The sequence below is a fragment of the Leucoraja erinacea genome, chromosome 27 (assembly GCF_028641065.1).
Source record: "Leucoraja erinacea ecotype New England chromosome 27, Leri_hhj_1, whole genome shotgun sequence".
Lineage (NCBI taxonomy): Eukaryota > Metazoa > Chordata > Chondrichthyes > Rajiformes > Rajidae > Leucoraja > Leucoraja erinaceus.
In genome coordinates, this window is record NC_073403.1 from 14100987 (window position 1) to 14125805 (window position 24819).

The 24819-nt window shown below is 51.6% G+C and overlaps 1 protein-coding gene across 1 annotated transcript in view; it reads left to right on the forward strand.

Annotated features, from left to right (window-relative positions):
* kcnh6a (potassium voltage-gated channel, subfamily H (eag-related), member 6a) overlaps positions 1 to 24819 on the forward strand; it is a 120840-nt gene that overhangs the window by 53564 nt on the left and 42457 nt on the right. Inside the window, exons 3-5 of the mRNA XM_055657103.1 lie at positions 5749 to 5904; positions 7486 to 7908; positions 11930 to 12144. Of these exons, the coding sequence (XP_055513078.1) occupies positions 5749 to 5904; positions 7486 to 7908; positions 11930 to 12144 (794 nt within the window). The remainder of the gene's footprint in view (positions 1 to 5748; positions 5905 to 7485; positions 7909 to 11929; positions 12145 to 24819) is intronic.

Sequence of the window (24819 nt, forward strand, 5' to 3'; positions counted from 1 at the left end):
GACCAAAACTGAACATGACCCTCCATGTACAGCCTCACTAGCATCTTGTACAACTGCAAGATAACTTCCCACTTTCGAGACTTAATTCACTGAATGATTACGTGTGGTGTGGCAAAAGCCTTCCACATCACCCTATCTACCTGAACGCCATTTTGTACTTCTAGATCCCTTGGCTCTACATCTCTCTCCAGGACTCCACCATTCACTGCAAGGGCCCTGCCCTGGTTTGACATCCAAATGCCTCGCACACGTCTTAATTGAAGTCCGTTTGCAGCTTCATGCTCCCTTTTTGCCATCCTCATTTCCTTCCAAAGTATGTTTCTCAATCCCCTATACTCCTCCAGGGATGCACTTGATCCCAGCTGTCTATACCTGACCCACGCCTCCTTTCTCATGACCAGGGTCTTAATTTCTCTCATCATCCTACCTGACTTGCCATTCACTCTAACAGGAACATGCATACCCTGAACTCTCAGTATGATCATTTTAAAAGCATTCCACTTTCTGGGTGTCCCTTTGCCCTGTTTCTGCAGTCAACTTTAGCATGTTCCTGTCTAAACGTTGGCCAGAACTTTGACGAGGCCCAGCCCTGTCCTTATATAATGGAACTGCTGGTCCCAAAAGGCTCACCCACTGAAACTTCGAAGGTAGACAAAAATGCTGGAGAAACTCAGCGGGTGAGGCGGCATCTATGGAGAGAAGGGATAGGCGACGTTTCGGGTCAAAACCCTTCTTCAGACTGATGGGGGGGGGAAACAAAAATAAGAGGCGGTAGTCTTGTGGGAGAGCTGGGAAGGGGGAGGGGAAGGAGGGAGAAAGCAAGGACCATCTGAAATTGGCGAAGTCAATGTTCATACTGCTGGGGTGTAAACTACCCAAGCGAAATATGAGGTGCTGTTCCTCCAATTTGTGCTGGGCCTCACTCTGGCAATGGAGGAGGCCCAGGACAGAGAGGTTGGATTCGGAATGGGAGGGGGTTGAGGTGTTGAGCCACTGGGAGATCAGGTTGGTTATTGCGAACTGAGCGGAGGTGTTGGGTGAAGCGATCGCCAAGCCTACGCTTAGTCTCACCGATGTAGAGAAGTTGACTGCGGATGCAGTAGATGAGGTTGGAGGAGGAGCAGGTGAAACATCAGACACTTGACCTGTTCACTTCCCTAAGGATAGATCAAGCGTTACTTTCTCCCATGTAGGACTCTGTACTTGTTGCCTGAGAAAATGTACCTGAACTTACATTATTTCTTCACCCCATCCATCCATTTACGCAATGCCAATCCCTGTATATATTTGGAAAGCTAAAACCCCCCACTGTGACGACCCTATGGTTCTTCTAGCTGACTGCAGTCTGTTGGCATATTTGTTCCACTAATTATTTGACCAGTTGTGGTAATACAATTGCAACAAGATGAACCCATCTAGCCTCACTGGACAATTCTTCAGTAACAGACTGCTGTGATGATTTTTTCTTTACCCCCCGCCCTCCTTCTCTAATCCCCCACCTCCATCTTGCCCGTGGAACCCTGGAACATTAAGCCGCCCGTCCCATTCCACCTATAGTCAGGTTTCTGTAATAATAATATTAATAATATTTTTTTTGTATAGCACTTTTAAAAACAACTCACGTTGACCAAAGTGCTTCACATCAGTGTAGGTACTAAATTTGATACATACAACGGTAGACAGACCTAATGATACATCCATAAAATGTTTACAATGCCCCCTCAGCAGGGCTCAAAAACGCTTGGGTGTAGAAATAGGTTTTGAGGCGTGACTTAAAGGAGTCGATGGTGGGTCCAGTTCTGATGAGGAGCAGGATGCTATTCCGCAGTTTAGGTGCTGCAACCGCAAAAGCGAGGTCACCCCTGAGCTTAAACCTAGATGGCGGGATAGTCAGTAGCCCCAAGTCGGCCCACCTGAGGGACCTGGAGGTACAATAGTTGTTAGAAGATTTTTGATATAGGATGAGGAAACTTGGAAGGAGTATAAAAGGAGCTTGAAGTTAATTCTGTACCGTACTGGGAGCCAGTGGAGAGAGGCCAGGATCGGGGTGATGTTGTCCCTTTTATGGGTACCCGTCAGAAGTCTTGCTGCGGCGTTTTGGACCAATTGCAGACGGGACAGGGATGATTGGCTGATGCCAGTGTTTAGGGAATCAAGGCGGGAGAAGATGAATGCGTGGATGATTTTTTTCAAGGTCATCGAATTTGAGGAATGATTTGATTTTAGCTCTTGTACAAAGCTGGAAGAAACTCGCTTTTACCACAGAGTTGACTAGTTTGTCAAACTTTAACGTGGAGTCAAATATCACGCCAATGTTTTTGACGTGCGGTTTGACTAAGGAGGTTAAGCTTCCAAGGCTGCCTGTTATCGTTTTGATGGGGTCGGAGGGGCCGAGTCGATGACCTCAGACTTGCTCTCGTTAAGTTGGAGGAAGTTCTGAGCCATCCAGCATTTTAAATCATCGAGGCAGTACGTGAGGCTGTTTAAATTAGACCGGTTGTTGGGATTCAGGAGGAGATAGAGCTGTGTATCATCTGCATGGCAGTGGAAAGAAATGCCATGCCTTTGAATGACTTGGCCGAGGGGGGGCATGTAGAGAGAGAAGAGAATGGGGCCTAGGATGAAGCCTTGTGGAACCCTGCAGAAAAGGCTAGCTGGGGAAGAGAAAGAGTTGCCTTTGGCTATCACATTCCCGTAGCATGTACCTATCCACGCCCGTAGTGCATCAGCCTAATCCGCCAGTTCTCTAGCCCAACTGGCTGCCATCTCTAATGCACGAAGACCAAAGAGAAGTTACAACAAAATCAGACCGCACCTTAACTTGCCGTCACCCTCTGCTCAGCCTCCTGTCTGAAGCCTCAACAGCCAAGGCCTCAGCACTTAGCCTCAACAAAGCCCTTGCACCCCATCCCAGCCTCTCCAACCACAGTGGCTCCCAATAGTCCGCTGCAGCCAGTGCCTGCCTCCCTTTCACGCACCACTAGCAGCAGCCTCTCTGGGACACTGACGGCTGCTTTTTACATCTGTGTAAGAAGGAACTGCAGATGTTGGTTTAAACCGAAGATAGACACCAAAAGCTGTAGTAACTCAGCGGGGACAGGCAGCATCTCTGGAGAGAAGGAATGGGTGACGTTTCGGGTGGAGACCCTTCTTCAGATTTTTTTAATCTGCTCCTCCTCTCAGCTGCTCAATCGACAGTGAAACGAACGAACCTGATGGGTTGCCGTTGTTGGAATGCAGCCCAACGTGTCTGATCGTAGAGACACTCTTAAAGGGACCAAGCAGCAGGGGTGGGGGCAGCTCCTGAATGCTGCAGTGACCGAGGGAGCGTGGGACCCTCCAGGGCCACCCAGCATGATGTGGGGTGGGGATCTCAGTACGGTCCTGTGTGCTCCTGTGGGCGGAACAGAATGCAGTCACGAGTCAAGAGTGTTTTATTGTCATATGTCCCAGATAGAACTATGAAAACTTTACTTGCAGCTGCACAACATTTTATATATATATATATATATGTAGCTCGTAGGTACTCAGGGCTCTCGTGGACATTTTTCAACGTTGAAAAATCTTCACGAGTCTTCCTGAGCTTACCGCGTTTCCCGAGTACCTGCCATTAGTTATGAGCCGCTAAGAGACGTCCCCGAGTTCCGACGTACTCGTTACATACATTCTACGCGCTTACCACGAGTTTGATTTTTTTTTTAAAGGCTAGAGAGCTCTTGAATGAACTCATACAGTGGGACAGGGCTTTTACATATTCTGATGTGCTGCAGCAAGCAAGAATTTCATTGTCCATCTGGGCCACATGACAATAAACTCTCTTGACCTGACTTGATATATAATATATATATATATATATGTCACTGAGTATTGAGTCGGTGTGAGCTCTTTACAGCAGAGATGGGAAGCAGACCAGAACGATACTGGACTGGGAGCCAGAGCTTGACCCATGGTCTTTGCACACCTGACCTCCTGTTGTAGGCAAAGGAAGGCCAGAGATGTGTGTTTAGGATAAGGAGTGTGAGTGAGTTTGTGCTGCTCCACTGTTGAAGCAACTGGTCGATATCCGACAGGTGTAAGGTGTGCACATTGTTCCTCGTGGCCTGGTTCCTGTCCGCCAGTGTATGTGGAGGAATTTCAAACTTAGTATTGGGTCAACCATCCACTTCTACCCTCTGAGAAGTGGAGTGACGTGCGACTGACACTGACACATGGTCTGTAGCGCTGCGGCGCACTGCGGCACGGTGAGGGACAGTAACGACGCCGTGAACGTTGAGCTGCCGTGCCGTGGGTGACCGGGCAAGACTCCGCCACTGCCTGGAGTTAGGATCACCTCCTGCATGGGGCGAGCCCAAGCTCGTTCAGTCTGACACAGCTGGGTCAGGAGAGGCAGCCAAAGACTGTGGGGACGGGTCTGAGGGGGGGGATTGATCAGGGCAAGAGTCTTTTATTGTCCTATGTCCCACATAGAACCATGATATTCTTGCTTGCAGCAGCACAACAGAGTGTGTAACCATAGTACACTGTAAACAATATATAATAAAGGAGAGAAAAAGTTCATTGTGTGTGCACACACACACATACACACACATCGTGCAATAATAACAATAATAGTCTATGTAGTTCAGAGCTTATTGGAGGTTGTCGTGTTTAATGGCCTAAACATCTAATGGCCTAAGGAGGGAAGAAGCTGTTCCTGAATCCGGACTTACAGTTTTCCTATACCTTCTTCTTGATGGCAGGGGTGAAATGAGTGTGTGGCCAGGGTGGTGTGGGTCTCATATGAAGCTAGCTGCCTTTTTGAGGCAGCGACTCCTGTGAATCCCTTTGATGGTGGGGTGGTCAGTGCCCTTGATGGACTGGGCAGTACAAGCAGCGGCAAAGTGGCGCTTGGTAGAAGTCTCTGCCAAAGCACACCAGCATACGTGACCCAGTGCCACAGGGCTAGTGGTCAATGGGCTGCTCATCACTGGGCTGGTAGTCACAAGGCTGGGGGGCATCCACTATGCACTAGTCCTTGTGGCTGTGCCCTGGTTGTACACAGATGTGATGCCCTCATGGTTGAATTGCTCTCTGTCCTTCAGTGGAGTGACCGATGAGGAGGGGGAGCACTGTGGTAAAAGTGGGGAGGGTGCAAGATCTAGGAGAAAGCACTCGGAATGATTCAGCAATGCCTGGAGTTGTTGAATTGTGGGCCTGTGATTACAGTCGTACAGCAGGGAAACAGGCCTTCGGCTCAACTTGCCCATGTCAACCAAGTAGCCCCATCTACGCTAGTCCCATCTGCCTGTGTTTGACTCACAAAACCCAAACCTAAACTCCAAACCTCCATACATCATAGGTCTTGTATCAGGTACATGACCAATTGGGTAAACTTCAATGCCAGCTGTGGTTGATGCCAGGACTGGCGTTGTTGCCGGGCAAAGAGTGTGGGGGCTGTGAGCTGGGACAGAGGAGCATCAAAGGGTACACCTGGGGAGTTAGACAAGCCCAGGCCCACCCTGCCTTTGGCAGCTCAGCCACGTAGCTTTGAATTCTACCCTGTTGGACGGGCACTTGGATATGAAAGGTTTAGAGGGATAAGGGCCAAATGCGGGCATGTATAGATGGGGCAACTTGGGGGTAAGGGGGTGTGCAGGGACTAATGGTGAGCCTTGGGGTTGGACTGAATGGTGAGGGGTGGATGGAGGACTAGCAGCTGGGGAGAGGTCATCAGCAGCGGCCGCGGCTCACTGTGCTTCTGTGTTTCAGGCTCGTGCTTGCCCTGCCTGGTGGACGTGGTCCCGGTCAAGAATGAGGAGGGGGCGGTCACCATGTTCATCATGAACTTTGAGGAGCAGAGGGGCACCTCCCAGAAGATGGGCCGAGAGAGGAGTCATCGCTTGCCGCTGGACTGCTGCACTTCCAGTAGGTACCAGGTGGTGGCAGCGTCAGCACATCGACCGCCGACTGGCCGGTTCCCCGCTCTGGTTCCCAGACCCAGCCCACGGTAGCCGACGTCCCGAGCACACCATTCCCTGCCACACGGTGGCGACAGAGTGCACAGCACCGACACAGGGACCCCTGCCCCTTCAAACTACTGTTACATGGCCCCCTGCCCCCAAATCACTGTGCTTTCAGTGTGGGGAAAGGGAAAGCACAGGTTTGGTCAAATGCCCTATGCCTGGTTTGGTTTAGCTTAGTGATACAGCATGGAAACAGGTCCTTCGGCCCACCAAGTTCACGCCAACCACCTGTTCACACCAGTTGAATGTTATCCCAGTTTCTCATCCATTCTCCTACACACACGATTGAACCTGGGTCTGTGGCGCTGTGAGGCAGCAGCAGCTCCACCGTAATGGCCAGAACTCAGATGGTGCTCCCAATGCAGGGCTGGTTAGGGCGGCTGAAGCTCTCTCCACACTAGCCCTGCAGGTGGTCCTCTCAGCTACACCAAGAGCATACTCCTCATGGCCGCAGATCTGAGTGAGGAAGCCCCCTCCATGCTGCCCTCCTCCCCCAGTGTGACCCTTCCCCGTGCCCTCTTTTCCCCAGAGCTCCATGTCCCAGTGCAGGCCTCTTCCAGTTCCCACCTCCCTCGACATCACGCCCGGTGTGTTGGCCTGGATAATGTGCTCAGCCCTCTCTACTGGAGCTGGGAGATACAGCCTACTGCAAAGACATGTTTAAATCACTGAGGCAGCCAGTTCTGTAACAAGTCTCCCAGCTCGAGCTTTATAGAAAAAGATGTGCTTTTATCCACGTTGCAATGCTCCCCAGTCCACGTCCTTGATCTGCAGTCTAGCCTGCCAGGGGCATCACTCACACCATGGATGTCAGATCCCTGCATCCACTGCCATTTCTCCCCCTCTTCCCATGCTCTCTCCCCCGATCCCCCTCTTACCCTCAGTCCAATGTCTCCCCCTCCGACAACACACACCCTCCCCCACACTGTGCTGCTCTTTGTCTCTCTGCATCTGTCCCAGTCCACACTTCCCTCTAATCCCTCACGGATGCCTTTCTCTCTCCTTCCCTGCCCCTTCACTGCCTTCAGCCCTTGCCCCCACCTACATGCCATAACCCCCCTCCCCTCCACAGTCCTCCCCTCCACAACCCACACCTTCCCCTTCTCCCCTCCACTCTCCTCACCCTCCACTCCACTCCCCTCCCCCTCCCCTCTACCCCTCCTCCCCCTCCACCCCCCCTCAACCTACAACCCCCCTCCACCCCATTCCCCTTCTACCCCACTCCTTCCACACCCTTCCCCTTCCACCCTCCACCAACTCTCCTCCACCCCCCCCCTCCACCCTCTCCTCCTCCACCAACTCCCCATCCATCCCCTCCACTCCTGCCCTACCTCTGTACTGAGCTGATCCCTTGTACTTTGTCTTTCTGCTACTGCTGCCCTGCCCTGCCCTCACCCCTGCCCTCATGCTCCCCACCCCCCTCCCCCTCCCCTGGTTGCCGCGGTGCTGATGGCCGACCCCGTGTCCTTGTCTCTGTGCCCAGGCCGAGGGAAGGTGTTCAGACTGAAGCTGCCCTCGCTGCGGACGATGACGCTGAGTCAGCAGTCGCTGGCCAAGGAGGGCTTTGACCCGGTGCCCGACGACCAGCAGCAGTCGGACAGAGACTCGTTGGCCATGCAGGAGCTGTACGACTCCCGCACCGACAACTGCGTGCAGCCCACTGCGGACGAGTGGGAATCTCTGGCGCATCTCATGGACAGGTCGGCGGCCAGCGGACCTTGGGGCGACCCCTCCCCCGGGCAGGAGCTCAGCCCGGAGCTGGACCTCCGATGCCCCAACACCAACCTGATCCAGATCCAGCCCGGAGACAGCTGCCCCGGCATCCGCCGAGCCTCCTCCGTCGACAACATCGAGCTGATGAGGAACAAGTTCGAGAAGAAATTCAAGGAGAAAAAACAAACTTCAGGTGAGAAAAAAAAAACCATAGCCCACCTGGATGTTGCAGCTTGTCACTCTGTGTCTAACGTTTTTAATATAATACAAAATGCTTTTATTCAAAACAGACAAAGATACAGAGCAGTTACACAATGAAAGGCTGCCTATTTTGGCAGTTTACAAAACCTGTTACCAAATTAAAATATCGCCAACTTTATCAACAAATCACTCGACCAGCATTGACGGAAGGGCCTCCAGAGTCCCTGTGGACACTGCTTGTCCCCACCACAGGGACACACGGGCACAGACATAGGCCCAGAAGAGGGACAGGCAATCGACTCTGGTGTGACCATTGACTGCCCGCTGCCTAGACCCGCGAATGGCCATCGTGGCCAGGCCCAGGAGCAAACCGACAGGGAGACCACCCTCCCGACCCTCCCCCCTCTGTACCAAAGATCAGGAGCTTGGGGCCAAAGTGAAGCCCAACATTGAGGAGCAGCCCCTTCAGATAGTAGAACAAGGGGCTGCAACCTCTCACACTCCATATTCATTTCTCGCCGCAGACTTGACAGGCGGCTGGCCAGTCCGTGATCCGACTTAAATATCTGTTGCACGCCACAGCTCTGTGCAACACTCTCCAACCCCAGGTTCCCGATGTAAAGAGGGAGGACTCCCTCTATAGAGAGACCTCCACTGGGGACCGCTCCTGCCGTCGGGTGGTAACACGGACCGCCAGGGCGTGTCCGGACGGAAGACGAGGGTGAGGAAGTGTAGAGGGTGCAGGAGCAGCCGGTACAACATGCATCTCTCCACGTCACGGAAAGGCGGCTCACTGCTCAGCCTTTGCTGAACCAATGAGTCATAGAGAATCATAGAGTGTGGAAACAGGCCCTTCGGCCCAACTTACCCACACCGGCCAACATGTCCCAGCTACATTACACCCACCTGCCTGCTTTTGGTCCATATCCCTCCAAACTTGTCCTATCCATGTACCTGTCTAACTGTTTCTTAAACGTTGGGATAGTCCCAGCCTTAACTACCTCCTCTGGCAGCTTGTTCCATACACCCACCACCCTTTGTGTGACAAAGTTACCCCTCAGATTCCTAGTAAACCTTTCCCACTTCACCTTGAACCTATGTCCTCTGGTCCCTCGATTCCCCTACTCTGGGCAAGAGATTCTGTGCATCTAGTGGCACAGAGCTGGCCCTTTAGTTAACTGCAGGTAACTGGGAGCATGTGCCGTGCAACTCGAGTCTGAATGGCTCCCACATGGAGTGAGATGGGACAGTCACAACTCACGGGCATCTGTGAATATTAAATGTGTGACTCGGGGTCTGTTACTCAGTCATATACCACAGTGAAGCTGAGAAACCCCACCAGGAGTCTCGCCCAAGGTAACTGCAGAGCGGCAGATGCATATGTGAGACCTATGAAGTGTGTGGTGATAGGGAGCCTTACTCCATGTGTCACTCATGCCCTTAGACTGTGATGGAGCAGTGGAGAAGTAGCTTCACTCTGTGACTGAAGGGCCTGTCCCACAAGCATGCGCCTCCATGCGGCAATCGCGACCTAACGTGGTCGCTTGAGCCGTACGGCCTCGCGGGGCCGGTCCCACTTCGATCGGCGTGGCCGTATGGAGTTGTGCGGAGCTGGTCCCGACATCGCGCGGGGCTCCGAAAAACTGACCTTGTTCAAAAATTCCGCGCGGCAACGTCCTGCCGGCTCGCAGCGTTTCAACACCGTACACACCACCTCGACGGGCGTGCGAAGCGTCTTGATGCCGTACTCAGCGTCTCGACGCCGTACGTCACGCGCGAACTTCCCGCGCGAACTTCCCGCGGACCGCTCGAACTTCACGTCACTCACTCGACCTCCGCGCGGCCCCTGCTTCCGGTTTGGTCGCGCTTGCCGCATTCAAGTCACATGCTCGTGGGACAGGCCCTTTACTCATGCCATGGAACTCTGTGATTTATTCTGTTGTTTAATATTTTTTCAGTGTGGCAGCGGGTGTTTGTTCTTAAATAACTTGATTAAAATCCACGTGGAACAGAACTCAAAGCTTAAACCCCACTGGAGCATAAACTGAGCAAAGTTTCTGCAGCACGGAAACAGGCCTCAGTCCAACTTGCCAATGTCGACCAAGATGCCTAAGCAAGCTAGGCCCACTTGACCACGCTTGGCCCAGGTTCCTCCAAACCGTTCCTATCCATGTACCTGTCCAACCATCTTATAAGTGTCGCAGTTGTAGCCGCTGCCGCCACCAATTCTTCCAGCTGCCTGTTCCTCATGGACACCTTCCACCAGGGAGGAAACTCAATGCACAGGTATCTCTGCTGGTCTGAGAGGTGACCCTGGGCCCAGACATAGACTGGTGACTGACTGACTGACCATCTTGGCAGCAAGGACTGGGGGCGGGAATAGAATGACCAACCGGTACATCAGCACGGAGGTCCCCGATGGTCTATTACCTTGTTGGACCAGCGCTATAGCTGGGTGGTGACTGTCACCCTGATCTCCTGCCAGTCTACTGGGCATGTGTCCTCAGCAAGGTTCAGGTTGACTCCCAGATAGAGGAGAGGTGTGGTGCCCCACACAATATGGTCTATCCCCTCCAACCAAGGGCTCTAGGATTGCTGGGCCACTTCTCCCAATGAAACCGCACGAAGGACACAGCAGAGTCTAATCCATAAATCTCCTCCAAAGAATATGCTAGATGGAACATGGAGCATCCCTGACACACGTGCCTCCTCAAGTCAAGGGACGCCAAGGACCTGTTAAATGTAACTCGGCACTCAGCAGCAGCCTACTGAAGTTGGATCACGGCCAAAAATCTGAATAAGTGCAGAGTCTCAAAGATATTCCTGATTCACCACGAGCATTATTCGCCTTCTAGGGAGGGAAAGGCAACAAAGACCTCAGCCCCTGAGGGAGTGAACCAGGTCATGGGTCAGATGGATACTGGTCTGAACAGTGTTTGTGAGACTGATTGGGGTGGATCATGTTGCACGACACAGTGCCCAGGCACTGCACATTGGCTGGGCAAAGATCTAATATTCCCTGCTGAAGAGGGAGACCACGTAACAGTTTCGTAAACTCAGGGATTGGCTCTGACTTTCCTGTTGTTCAGAGGTGACTGATGTTGCACCTGTCAAGGCTTTGAGAACATCCCTGGTGACTCCCCGTCTGTCACCTAGTAATCTCTTCCCACGATAAGGCTCGAAAGCCCACAATTGAGGCAGCACAGTGGCTCAGCGGGTAGATCTGATGCCTCACCATGTTGGAGATCCAGGTTCGATCCTGACCTGTGTGGTGCTTGCTCATTCTCCCCGTGACTGTGAGTTTTCTCCGGGTGCTCCAGTTTCCTGCCACATCCCAATGACATGCTGGTTTGTAGGTTAATTGGCCTTTGGAAATGGATGAGATAGTGGGATAACATAGAACTAATGTGAACGATTCATTAAGTGGTTAGCATGCACTTGATGGGCTGAAGAACTGTTTCCATGCTGCATCTTGCAATCAATCAAAAGTAAGGTATCTATTTTGGGATAGACACAAAATGCTGGGTACAGCAGGCAGTGAAGAAAGCCAATAACGAGAGGAGTTGAGTATAGGAGCAAAGAGGTCCTTCTGCAGTTGTACAGGGGGCTGGTGAGACCACACCTGGAGTATTGTGTGCAGTTTTGGTCTCCTAATTTGAGGAAGGACATTCTTGCTATTGTAGGAGTGCAGCGTGGGTTCATGTGTTTAATCCCCAGGATAGCGGGACTGTTCTATGCTGAAAGAGTGGAGTGACTGGGCTTGTATTCGCTGGAATTTAGAATTGTGTTCAGTGACTTGCTGGTGGCGTGGTGATTTATAGTAACAGGCGATACTAGCTTCCAGAAGTACTGATTATCAATGTCAGACCGCTCATCAAAAATGGTGGAAGCTTTGTAGCTGCTGCAACTTGTGAGGTTTGACCATGTTTGGAGCTGATGGGTCGTAAACACGAGATGAAAAGTTGCGTACAGTCGAATATGACCAAAGATAACAATCTCTCTGCTTTTTGTAGGGGGGTCGAAGAGCTTCAAACCGAACCTGCTGAACTCCACGTCAGACTCGGACCTGATGAAGTATCGAGCCATCAGCAGAATCCCACAGATCACCCTCAACTTTGTGGATTTTAACCCGGATATCATATTGACGCCTTCGCCCACGGAGATCGAGATCATAGCGCCGAGCAAAGTGAAGGAGAGGACCCAGAATGTCACGGAGAAAGTCACACAGGTACCGGCCCCCATTATCAGGTTCGACTTGAGTACGGGTGGCAGGGGGTTATGGGGAGAAGGCAGGAGAATAGGGTTGAGAGGGAAAGATAGTCTACTTGAATGGCGGTGTACATTTGATGGGCCAAATAGCCTAATTCTGTACCTAGAACATATATCCCCTACCCTGCTGTATTACTGACCTCTCACTAACCACTCTGGAGTAAGCTGGCCTGTTTGGTTGGACTGATTTCTAAAGACCTATTGATGAAACATTCAATCACATTGAATGGCGGTGCTGGCTCGAAGGGCCGAATGGCCTACTCCTGCACCTATTGTCCATTGTCTATTGAAACATTGCCATCACCACTAAGAGCAGTATTTTTTTTTTTGCCCTTTCCTGACCTCCCTGCAACCTTCCCTCTCGAACCCCCGCAGCGGGGCACGTCGGGCCACCACCCGCAGTGACACAGTTCCTGGCAGCATAGTGTGTGTGTGGCTCGGACAGGGTGGAGGTGTGGACTCCAGTCACCCAGGTTCATCGAGGTGATGAGTGTGATGTGTTAGAGGGGGCCGTCGATGTTTTCTCACTGAGATGTGGATCCAAGATACACTGTGGGGAACTGAACCAGGACCAACACGGGTAAAGCCAGGATTGTCTGAAGAAGGGTCTCGACCCGAAACATCACCATTCCTCCTCTCCTGAGATGCTGCCTGTCCCGCTGAGTTACTGCAGCATTTCGTGTCTTGCTTCGGTTTAAACCAGCATCTGCAGTTCCTTCCTACACAAAGAGTGTAGTCTTGCCATTCATAACCTCAAAGTTCCATGGCTGCTAATGCTTGACTGTATGATGTACCATGGAGTTTAAGAAGGAACTGCAGATGCTGGAAAATCAAAGGTAGACACGAAATGTGTTAAAGAAGGGTCTTGACTTATTCATTTCTCCAGCGATGCTGCCTGACCTGCTGCAGTTACTCCGGCATTTTGCATCTATCTTTTTGTTTTTGCTCTAATTGTGTTTTGCATTCACGTCTTTTTTCCTGTTACTTTTTGACATTTTACGTGGAGTTTATGTATCATTTATCTGCGATGCATGGTGTGTTGTCGGAGTCTGTGTACGTATGATGCTGCTGCAAACAGGATTTTCATTATACTTGTGCCCTGCCGTATGTGCGCAGATGACAATAAACTCGACTTGACTGAACCTGACAGAGTTCAGTTATTCTCGAAAAAAGAGCAGCATCTGAGAAATCCAGCGGGTAATGAACACGTGCACAATTTCTATGTGACCAGGCAGACAGTTCCCTTCCACCTCTCTGTGACCCACTCTCTGGTGCTGACTCCACTGACAACCAGCCTGTTCAAGCCAGGTTGTTAAGGGTTTGGACACGCTAGAGGCAAGAAACATGTGCCCGATGTTGGGGGAGTCCAGAACCAGGGGCCACAGTTTAAGAATAAGGAGTAAGCCATTTAGAACGGGGACAAGGAAACACTTTTTCTCACAAAGTGGTGGAATTCTCTGCCTCAGAGTGTGGTGGAGGCAGGTTCTCTGAATGCTTTCAAGAGAGAGCTAGATAGGGATCTTAAAAATAGCGGAGTCAGGGGATATGGGGAGAAGGCAGGAGCGTGGTACTGATTTGGGGATGATCAACCATGATCACATTGAATGGCGGTGCTGGCTCGAAGAGCCGAATGGCCGACTCCTGCACCTATTGTCTATTGTCTATTGTAACTCGGGCAGAATGACACGATTTGCTGATGTTTACGTGGACAGTGGGAGCAGGGGGCTGGGTCCGTCAGGGATGAGTCCTAACCACTGGATGGCACCAGCTGACCCAGGGATTTACTTCCACATTCAGCTCCGGCAGAACACACTCAGCACTAACCTCTGAAATATCTCAGGCTGCTGCAGCCTCTGCGATGTTTCGACGACAGACATCTTGATGACCTTGGTCTTCCGGGACACAGTTGTTGCGCAGCTCCTCTTGGCATGTCCGTTATTCAGACACTTAGACAGCCTCAACAATGGTTGCAGGGAGCTATGAAACGCCACAGCTGCCAGAGTGAGATCTGTACTCAGGGATTTGAATAGTAAATACAGGCCTCTGGATTATCGACCCAGTAACTTCAGCTCTGCAACATCACCGCACCCATGGTGTCCCTACCCTGGAGTGTAGTGAGAGAGAGAGAGAGAGCTTAGTGGTGTGACAGTGTGGAGGGAGATTCACTCAACATCTAACACATGCCCTGACAATGCCTATCACCAGTGTGGCTGTACGGTTTTTGGCTTATTCTTGTCATATGTACAGAGATACAGTGAAAGCCTTTTGTCTGCGTACTATTCAGTCATATCAAAACATCCTATGCTTGAATACAATCAGATCATACACACCAGCAATGGGTATAGACAATAGACAATAGGTGCAGGGGGAGGCCATTTGGCCCTTCGAGCCAGCACCGCCATTCAATGCGATCATGGCTGATCATCCACAATCAGTTCCCCGTTCCTGCCTTCTCCCCCATATCCCCTGACTCCGCTATCTTTAAGAGCCCTATCTAGCTCTCTCTTGAAAGCATCCAGAGAACCTGCCTCCACCACCCTCTGAGGCAGAGAATTCCACAGACTCACCGCTCTCTGTGAGAAAAAGTGTTTCCTCGTCTCCGTTCTAAATGGCTTACCCCTTATTCTTAAACTGTGGCCCCTGGTTCTGGACACCCCCAACATCGGGAACATGTTTCCTGCCTCTATCGTGTCCAAGCCCTTAACAATCTTATATGTTTCAATGAGATCCCCTCTCTTCCTTGTAAAGTCCAGAGTGTACAAGCCCAGCTGTTCCATTCTCTCAGCAGATGACAGTCCCGCCATCCCGGGAATTAACCTTGTAAACCTACGCTGCACTCCCTCAATAGCAAGAATGTCCTTCCTCAAATTAGGGGACCAAAACTGCACACAATACTCCAGGTGTGATCTCACTAGGGCTCTGTACAACTGCAGAAGGGTAGTGGCAAAAAGAAAAATACCAGAGAGCAGAACATAGTTTTAAGGACCTGTCCCACTCTGTAAGGGCCTCTCCTGAATTAAAAAAAAATCAAACTCGTGGTAAGCATGTAGAACGTACGTAGCGGGTACGTCGGAGCTTGGGACGTCTCTTAGCGACTTGTAACGCTAACGGCAGGTACTCGGGAAACGCGTTAAGCTCGTGAAGACTCGTGAAGATTTTTCTTCACGTTAAAAAATCTCCACGAGAGCCCCGAGTACCTACGAGCAGCTATTACCGTAATTCTCCGAGTTCGAATCAGGGTAAACTCGGGAGAACTTTTGAATTAGCTTGTACAGTGGGTCAGCCCCTTTATTGTAGCGTTTAATGTTACACAATAACTACAGAGTGAATTGGGGGGGGGGGGGGGGGGGGGTCAGTACAGGGTGGATTGGAGGGTCTGTGCAGGATGAATGGGATACTACAGGATGAATGGAGGAAGGTGCAGGGTAAATGGAGGGTGGCTCAGTATGGGATAAATGCGTGGATTAGTACATGATGGATGGGGGATCAGTACAGGATGGATGGAGAAGTGCAGGATGGATGGGAAAGGGGTAAGTACAGGGTGAATTGGGTAACCAGTGTAGGATGGATGGGGGGGGGGGGGGGGGGGGGGTGGGGTGGGTCGGCAGGAGAATTAATGTGAGGTGGATAGGGCGATCAGCGCAGGATTAATAGATTGGAGGGGGGGGGGGGGGGGGAGATGATGGGGAGGGGAGCACAGGGGATGTCAGTGAGGACTGAATAGAGGTGGGAATGAAGATCAGTGCCGGATGTCGAGGAGGGATCCCAGGATGAAGGGGGGTGGAGGGGGTGTACGTAAAAAAAAAAACCCTCCCGTACGCCGAGGCCTCCTCCCTCCCTCCCTCCTCCAGGCCTCGGCGTGCGGGAGGTTTTTTTTTTAAAGCGCCGTTAGCGGCAAAGATCCTATAGCGGAGCTCTGCTATAAGATCTTTGGTTAGCGGGTTTGCAAGCAGTGGCCCTTATCAGGGCGGGCGGGGGGCGGGAGGAGGCGAAGATGGGGCCGCTGCTGCCGCTGTTCGGGGCCGTCATTTGCTGCGACCCTTCCTCACCCCGCACCTAGTATCTTCCCCACGCAATACAGCTGTCACCGCCGACACAAAACGTTGCATTCCCTTTCTCCAGAGATGCTGCCTGACCCGCGGAGTTACTCCAGTTTTTTGTGTCTATCTTTTCGTTACAAACCAGTATCTGGTTGCCAAGCTGGGCAAAATGACTCGGTGTTTAGGTTGCCCGGTGGCGCATTGAGTGGTCAATGGCACCCGGGCAACCATTAATTTTGATCCCTGCTGATGTGAGAAAGGGCTGTGATTATGTTGGCTGCTTACAAAGGCAGCGTGAAGTATAGATGGAGTTGATAGTGAGGAGGCCAGTCTGTGTGACAGGCTGGGCTATGTACACAACTCTCCCCAACTTCTTATGGTCTTGGGCAGAGCTGTTCCCAAACCAAGCATTAATCCATCTTGATAGTTTGCTTTCCACAGTGCGCGTGTAGAAGTTGGTCACAAGTGGTTGCAGACATGCCGAACCTTCTTCATCTCCTGAAGGAGTAGAGGCCTTGATGTGCTCTTTTGGTCTCAGCTTAGAAACATAGAAACATAGAAAATAGGTGCAGGAGTAGGCCATTCGGCCCTTCGAGCTTGCACCGCCATTCAATATGATCATGGCTGATCATCCAACTCAGTATCCTGTAGCTGCCTTCTCTCCATACCCCCTGATCCCTTTAGCCACAAGGGCCATATCTAACTCCCTCTTAAATATAGCCAATGAACTAGCCTCAACTACCTTCTGTGGAAGAGAATTCCACAGATTCACCACTCTCTGCGTGAAAAATGTTTTTCTCATCTCGGTCCTAAAATACTTATCCTTATCCCCCCTTATCCTTAAACTGTGACCCTTGTTCTGGACTTCCCCAACATCGGGAACAATCTTCCTGCATTTAGCCTGTCCAACCCCTTAAGAATTTTGTAAGTTTCTATAAGATCCCCCCTCAATCTTCTAAATTCAGTCGAGTCTATCCAGTCTTTCTTCATATGAAAGTCCTGACATCCCAGGAATCAGTCTCTTGAACCTTCTCTGTACTCCCTCTATGGCAAGAATGTCTTTCCTCAGATTAGGAGACCAAAACTGTACACAATACTCCAGGTGTGGACTCACCAGGGCCCTGTACAACTGCAGCAGAACCTCCCTGCTCTTATACTCAAATCCTTTTGCTATGAGCTTCAATGTGAACGGTCGAGGACAAATTATTAGTGACGTGTACGCGTGGGAACTTAAGGAGGTCAGCCATGCCACTACAACATCACTTTTGCTGACTGGGACATATACACTGCATTGCATCCTAAAGTCAATAAGGGGTTGCCACAGCCTTTCCAGGCAGCAGATGTAGGTGAGGAAGTGGAGAGAGTGCAGGAGCAGCTCATACAAGAAACACCTCTGTTAAGGGTGCAGCAACATGCGGCATGCTGGAGGAACACTGCAGGTCAGGCAGCATCTACGGGGGATAATGGACAGATTATGTTTTGGGTTGGGATCCTGTTTTAGACTAATGGAGTGGGTGGGGAGCGGGGGGGGGGGGGTGGGGCTACTAAAGAGACTTAGGGGCAGGACAGTGCCTGATAAGTGAGGAGAGGTGATTGTCAGATGGGTGGAGGTAGTGACAGAGGTTGAAGTTAAATTCAGTGAAGTGAAGTGAAGGGATATGGATGGAACAGTGCGGGGAAGGGGGAACTGAGATGGAAAGAGTGGGAGATATATGGAAGTATAACAGCATGAAAGCAAGCCATGTGGCCCAATACGCCATGCCGACCAATATGCCCCAGCAAAGCTGGTCCCATTTGGCCCACATTCCTCTAAAACCTTTCCTATCCATGTACCTAATGAGCAAAAAGAGGAAGGAAAAGAACAGATTAAGGGTTGTGGTGGGAGAAAAGTGGGCACATTGGATGGGGGGAGGATTAAAAAAATGTGTCAGGGATTTGAGTCCACACATGATACGCAGGTACAGCACCTCGTATTCCTCTTCGGTAGCCTACAACCCAACGGCATAGACATTGAGTAATCCAGTTTCATGTACGCCCCACTGACATCCCAACTCTGATATTATCTGAATGGTGGCCGATTAGGAAAAGGGGAGATGCAACGAGACCTGGGTGTCATGGTACACCAATCATTGAAAGTAGGCATGCAGGTGCAGCAGGCAGTGAAGAAAGCGAATGGTATGTTAGCATTCATAGCAAAAGGATTTGAGTATAGGAGCAGGGAGGTTCTACTGCAGTTGTACAGGGTCTTGGTGACACCACGCCTGGAGTATGGTGTACACTTTTGGTCTCCTAACTTGAGGAAAGACATTATTGCCATAGAAGGAATGCAGAGAAGGTTCACCAGACTGATTCCTGGGATGTCAGGACTTTCATATGAAGAAAGACTGGATAGATTCGCTAGAATTTAGAAGATTGAGGGGGGATCTTATAGAAATTAGTTGCAGGAAGATTGTTCCCAATGTTGGGGAAGTCCAGAACAAGGGGTCACAGTTTAAGGATAAGGAGGAAATCTTTTAGGACCGAGATGAGATAAAACATTTTTTTTTCACACAGAGAGTGGTGAATCTCTGGAACTCTCTGCCACAGAAGGAAGTTGAGGCCAGTTCATTGGCTATATTTAAGAGGGAGTTAGATGTGGCCCTTGTGGCTAAAGGTATCAGGGGGTATGGAGAGAAGGCAGGTACAGGATACTGAGTTGGTTGATCAGCCATGATCATATTGAATGGTGGTGCAGGCTCGAAGGGCCGAATGGCCTACTCCTGCACCTATTTTCTATTTTTCTATGTTTCTATGTAACTCATCCTGGGTGTGCACATCATTCCCTACCACCCCTGTCACCCTGTTCCCTCCCCCTCCTCCTGCTCATCCCCCACCACTCTGTCTCCCATCTAGTTTTTATACCCCTTTGCCTTTTGATTCCCGTTCTCTCCCCTCCCCCCCCTTCTGTCCCACCTATAATCCCTCCCCCTGGCTTTATGCTCCACTTCTCTTCTTTCCTTATCTGACACTCTTTTGTCTCCACTTCACGTCTAACCTTTGTCACTAACGTCACCCATCGCCCAAATACCACCCACCCCCCCACTTGTAGCTACCCAACAGTTGCCAGACCCTGTCACACTCCTAGCTCTCTTTACCAGCTTCCTCCCCCACTCCTCCATCAGTCTAATAGAGGGTCCCGACCCGAAACGACGTCATGTGTCCACAGAAGCGGCCTGACCCGCTGAGTTCATTCAGCACTTAGTTGTATTGGTTAAGAGTAAAATGGGATCAGTGTGGGATTAGTGTAAATGGGTGCTGTTTGGTTGGCAAGGATTCAGGGGACTGAAGGTCCCGTTCCCCTGCTGCAAGCCTCTTTGCTAGGGTGTTGTTCTGGGTTTGGAGAAGGTGTGTGTGTCACAGGTTAGCGTGTATAACACGGTGCTCTGTAGCTGTGGTGTTGGTGCTGCGAGAGTTGCTGTCAGAAGCTCAGCGCAAGCTGCACACACGGGGAGGCTCGGTCATTCCAACGTGCTGCTCCGCTGCCCTGCCGAGGGGTTGTGCAGAGTTTAAGAGCTGACACTTTAGCAGCTGATCTAAGATTGTGTGTCAGAATCATTGGGACTATCAATAGAAAGGAGGAGAGAAAAAAAAAAACACAATGAGTGAGCTGTCGTCATGACACCAGCTCAGTGACTGGCGAGCGCTGATGTGCTAGGCTGCTCTCGGAGCTGGGCACTTCCACGCCTGCCGCTGCCTGCAGTGGAGCCCCGCACTCACCATGAGTCTGAAACAGAAGTTGAATCCGGTGAGTACAGAACGTCTGGCTGGGGTATTCATTGTGTGGTGGTGCCTGGGTGCTGCTTCAACGCATGTCGGGGGGTTGTTGTCTGAAGAAGGGTCTGGACCCGAATCGTCACCTATTCCCTTTTCTCCAGAAGTGCTGTCTGACCCGCTGAGTCACTCCCAGCTTTTTGTGTCTTATCTGTTACTGTTGACAGGGTCATGTTGGTAGACAGCAGTAGGCGGGGGCACAGTTCCCATCTAACCAAACATGTGGACATCGCTCGCAGTTGGTGTGTGCTCTCAGACCGGCTGCAGCGTTTAGCAACCTGGGCTTGCTCTGGCGAACCCGAGCAATTAAACGCACGGTTTGTGTGGGCCAAACTCCCCAACGCCACCTTTCTCCACCAGTTCGCTGGTTTGTCTACATCATGGCCTTCCTTGGACTTTCCCTCTTTCCTTCTCCTGCAGGCTGGGTTCTGTAGAATCAGCTATTTGGCCCCTCACACTGTCTAGCTCGGGGCCCTGAGTCTCAATTCTGCAAAATCAACCCTAACACTTGTCCCCAACAGGATTCCTGGATGGTGATGGTCTACGCAGTTAAATATCCTCCTGTGACAGTGGCTTTGTGTTTATTCGCTGGTGTAGTAGCCTGGTGCGCAGGCCAGCGATGCACACGCCGTTGTAGTTAAGACCAAAGATAGACACAAAAGTGACTCAGCGGGACGGGCAGCATCTCTGGAGAGAAGGAATGGGTTGAGACCCTACTGCTGTCCCTCCAGAGATGCTGCCTGTCCCGCTGAGTTCCTCCAGCATTTTCTGTCTATCTTCAGTTGAAACCAGCATCTGCAGTTCCTTCCTGCACATTTTGTTGTGTTACAGCATCGTCGTCCCTGACCAGCCGATGTGGCCAGTACTGGGGTGACCACTTTTGTATGCTCAGCGTGTAAGGATGTGTGAGGAGGGCAGGTGTGCCAGCTATCCCCCTCTCACTCCCTCCACAGTTGCTCTTTCTGTGTACATGGACATCAGGAGGCTTTGCTTTAGCCACTGCGGTCCCAGTGGTCAGGGGGGCGGCAGCATAAGCTGTGCCACGCTGCCCTGTTCTCGTGCCACGGCAGGCCAGGTATCAGCCAACAGTGTGGGGTCCGGGCAGGAGCGCACAGCTGGAGAGAAAGTGCATTGAAATGGATCATAGAAACATAGAAACATAGAAAATAGGTGCAGGAGTAGGCCATTCGGCCCTTCGAGCCTGCACCGCCATTCAATATGATCATGGCTGATCATCCAACTCAGTATCCTGTTCCTGCCTTCTCTCCATACCCCCTGATCCCTTTAGCCACAAGGGCCACATCTAACTCCCTCTTAAATATAGCCAATGGACTGGCCTCAACTACCTTCTGCGGCAGAGAATTCCAGAGATTCACCAGGATCAGTGTGTGCATCGGTCTCATTATTTCACGGCTCGATGCTCATGACTTTTTCTGTGCTCTAACCACTCACCACCTCTCCCTTCTCATTTGCTTTCCAACTCAATTTATTTCACAGTTGATCTAAGCACATCTCTTTCTCTCTGTCGATCTTTCTTCCTTTCTTTCTCTCTCTCTCTTTCTCTCCCACTTTCTTTATCTTCTCTCCCACCTCTCTCTCCCCTCATTTTCCCTCCCTCCCTCTCCCTCTCCTCCTCTCTCTCTCCCTCACCTGCCACTCTCATTCTCTCAGCCTTGTTTACTCAGTGGATGCAACCTATGTCCTCATCCCTCCCGCCCTCTCTCCCCCTCTCTCCATCTCTCCCTCTCCCTCCCTCCCTCTCCCTCCCTCCCCCTTCCCCTCCTTCTCCCTCTCCCTCTCACTCTCCCTCTCCCTCTCCCTCTCCCTCTTCCTCCCTCCCTCTCCCTCTCTCCCTCTCCCTCTCCCTCTCCCCCTCCCTCTCCCTCTCCCTCTCCCCCTCCCCTCCCCTCTCTCCCTCTCCCTCTCTCCCTCCCCTCTCTCCCCTCTCCCTCTCCCTCTCTCTCTCTCTCCTCTCTCTCTCTCTCTCTCTCTCTCTCTCTCTCTCTCTCTCTCTCTCTCTCTCTCTCTCTCTCCCTCTCCCTCTCCCTCTCTCTCTCCCCCTCTCCTCTCCCTCTCTCTCTCCTCCCTCTCCCTCTCCCTCCCTCCCTCTCTCTCTCCCTCCCTCTCTCTCTCCCTCTCTCTCTCTCCCTCTCTCTTCTCTCTCTCTCTCTCTCTCTCTCTCTCTCCTCTCCCTCTCTCCTCTCCCTCTCCCTCTCTCTCCCTCTCCCTCTCTCTCTCCCTCTATCTCATTCCCTCTCTCCCCCTCCCTGTCTTTCTCTCCCTCCCTCTCTCTGTCCTTCTCCCTCTCTCTCCCTCCCTCTCTCCCTGTCTCTCCACCTCACACCTAAACAGAAAATCCTCAAATGTCAGACCTTTGTAAGTGGTGGCAGCGGGGAGAGGTTTATCAGAAGCTGCTGCTGCTGCAGTTGATTCACTGGTTTGACAGTGCAGGTAATAACCACCTACTGGACAGCTATGCCAAGGGCATGAGTCTCAGTATAATGTGCCATGCTGAGACAGGAAGATCTTCACAAAGAATAAATCCAGGGCACTACATAGGTTCCCATGGCACATGACCCGTAGGGCAAGATGAAGCCTGAGCACTGTTGGGAATTAGTTAAAAGGCTCAGGTTAATTTTCCGTTCTCTGGTTATTGAGAAAAAGAGGCAAGACAGCGTGAAGCCTCTTGTGTCAACTGTAGACAGGGCAACTGCACACAGCTAGCTGAATCTATCTCTCCCTGTTAACCCCATTCTCCTGCCTTCTCCCCATAACCTCTGACACCCGAGGGACTGGGATGAATGAGATCTATCCTCACCCTCTTGGGATAGGGGTGGAACAGGTGCCCCTCCCAGGGTGTGCTGCTCTGCTGGGGCTTAGTGTTCATAAGCTCATAAATTCTCAGAGTAGAATTAGGCAATTTGGCCCGTCAAGTCTACTCCGCCGTTCAATCAATGCTGATCTATCATTCACAGAAACATAGAAAATAGGTGCAGGAGTAGGCCATTCGGCCCTTCGAGCCTGCACCGCCATTCAATATGACCATGGCTGATCATCCAACCCAGTATCCTGTACCTGCCTTCTCTCCATACCTCCCGATCCCTTTAGCCACAAGGGCCACATCTAACTCCCTCTTAAATATAGCCAATGAACTGGCCTCAACTACCTTCTGTGGCAGAGAATTCCAGAGATTCAACACTCTCTGTGTGAATGGTGATTCCAGAGATTCACCACTTCTCAACCCCATTCTCCTGCCTTCGCCCCATAACCCCCCCCCCCCCCCCCCCCCCCCCCCCCCCCCCCCCCCCCCCCCCCCCCCCCCCCCCCCCCCCCCCCCCCCCCCCCCATTGTTGTGAGCTGGGCGCTGCAGCTGTAGCGACCAGGTCGGCTCGCCTGCTCCACACTCCAAACAGGTGCAGGTTTGTAGGTTAAGTGCTTCGGTCAATTGTAAATTCTCGCTAGTGCGTCGGATAGTGCTAGTGTACGGGGTGATTGCTGGTCGACGGGGACACGATGGGCCAAAGGACCTGCAGTTCCCAGGTGGGCTTGTTTGCCCCGGGACTGGCTGTAGTGCCCGGGTCGCGAAAACTAAAAAAAAAAACCCTTGCGGGCCGGATGATTTCGGGTTACGGGCCAGATCCGGCCCCTGTCCGTAGGTTGCCCGACCCCTGTCCTAGATGTCCGGCTTCATTGTGTCCCCAACCCCCCCCCATGTTTTAAAAGCAATTTCCGCCCATGATACTGGGGGCTCCTGTGGACTGTGCCACATGCTCTGGGACAGCCCGATGCTGAGTTGGTGGGACTATGCAACCCATCGTGTCTGCACAGTGCCTGAGAACCTGAGTGCCTTGAGAACTGTCCGGTTGCCAAACACTAACTCCCCCTCCCATTCCCACACTGACCTTTCTGTCCCGGGCCTCCTCCATTGTCAATGAGGCCCAACACAAATTGGAGGAACAGCACCTCATATTTCGCTTGGGCAGCTTACACCCCAGCGGTACGAACATTGACTTCTCTAACTTCAAGTAACCCTTGCTTTCCCTCTCCCTCCATCCCTCCCCCCATCCCAGTTCTCCGACTAGTTTTTCTGTCCTCCTGATTAAATGTTACTGGTTGTATGCCTCGTTGTCATCTTCCCATCAGCTAACAACATCTTCCACCAGCTATATTTTCCTTGATCTTCGTCCCCTCTGATCTCTCTTTTTCACACCTTACCCTTCCATATCTCTGTGTCTCCCTCTCCCCTGCCTCTCAGTCTGAAGAAGGGTCTTGGCCCAAAGCATCACCCATTGCTTCCATCCAGAGAGGCTGCCAGTCCCACTGTTACTCCAGCATTTTGTGTCAACCCTGAGAACCTTATCCCCCAGGTGTGGTGTGGATGGTGAGGGCCATGTTACTGAGGAGGGTTTGCTACGTGTGGCCCGGGTGCGGATGCTGTGCAGGGATGGGGGGGGCTGCGGACACCCCCACACCATTCCCGGATTTCATCGAGGCATCGGCCAGAGGAATGCTGGAATGCGGGCGGGAGGGACGTCGTATCTTCACCCCTCAGTGAACAGGCTGCGGCGAACAAAACAACACGAGGGATTAAAATATAATTTTCGACGGTCCCGTTCATCCCCTCCGCAGGCATCTCTGGTTTGTGTGAGTGAAGCTGGCTTGGCAGAGCTCTGGAACAAGCTGACAGGATCAATAATCCCTGAACCTACATCACTCCACCACCTAATTCATTGTCAAGCCAAGTTTCATAGGAGCTGTCCAGCTGGGGCTCTGCTCAGGGATCA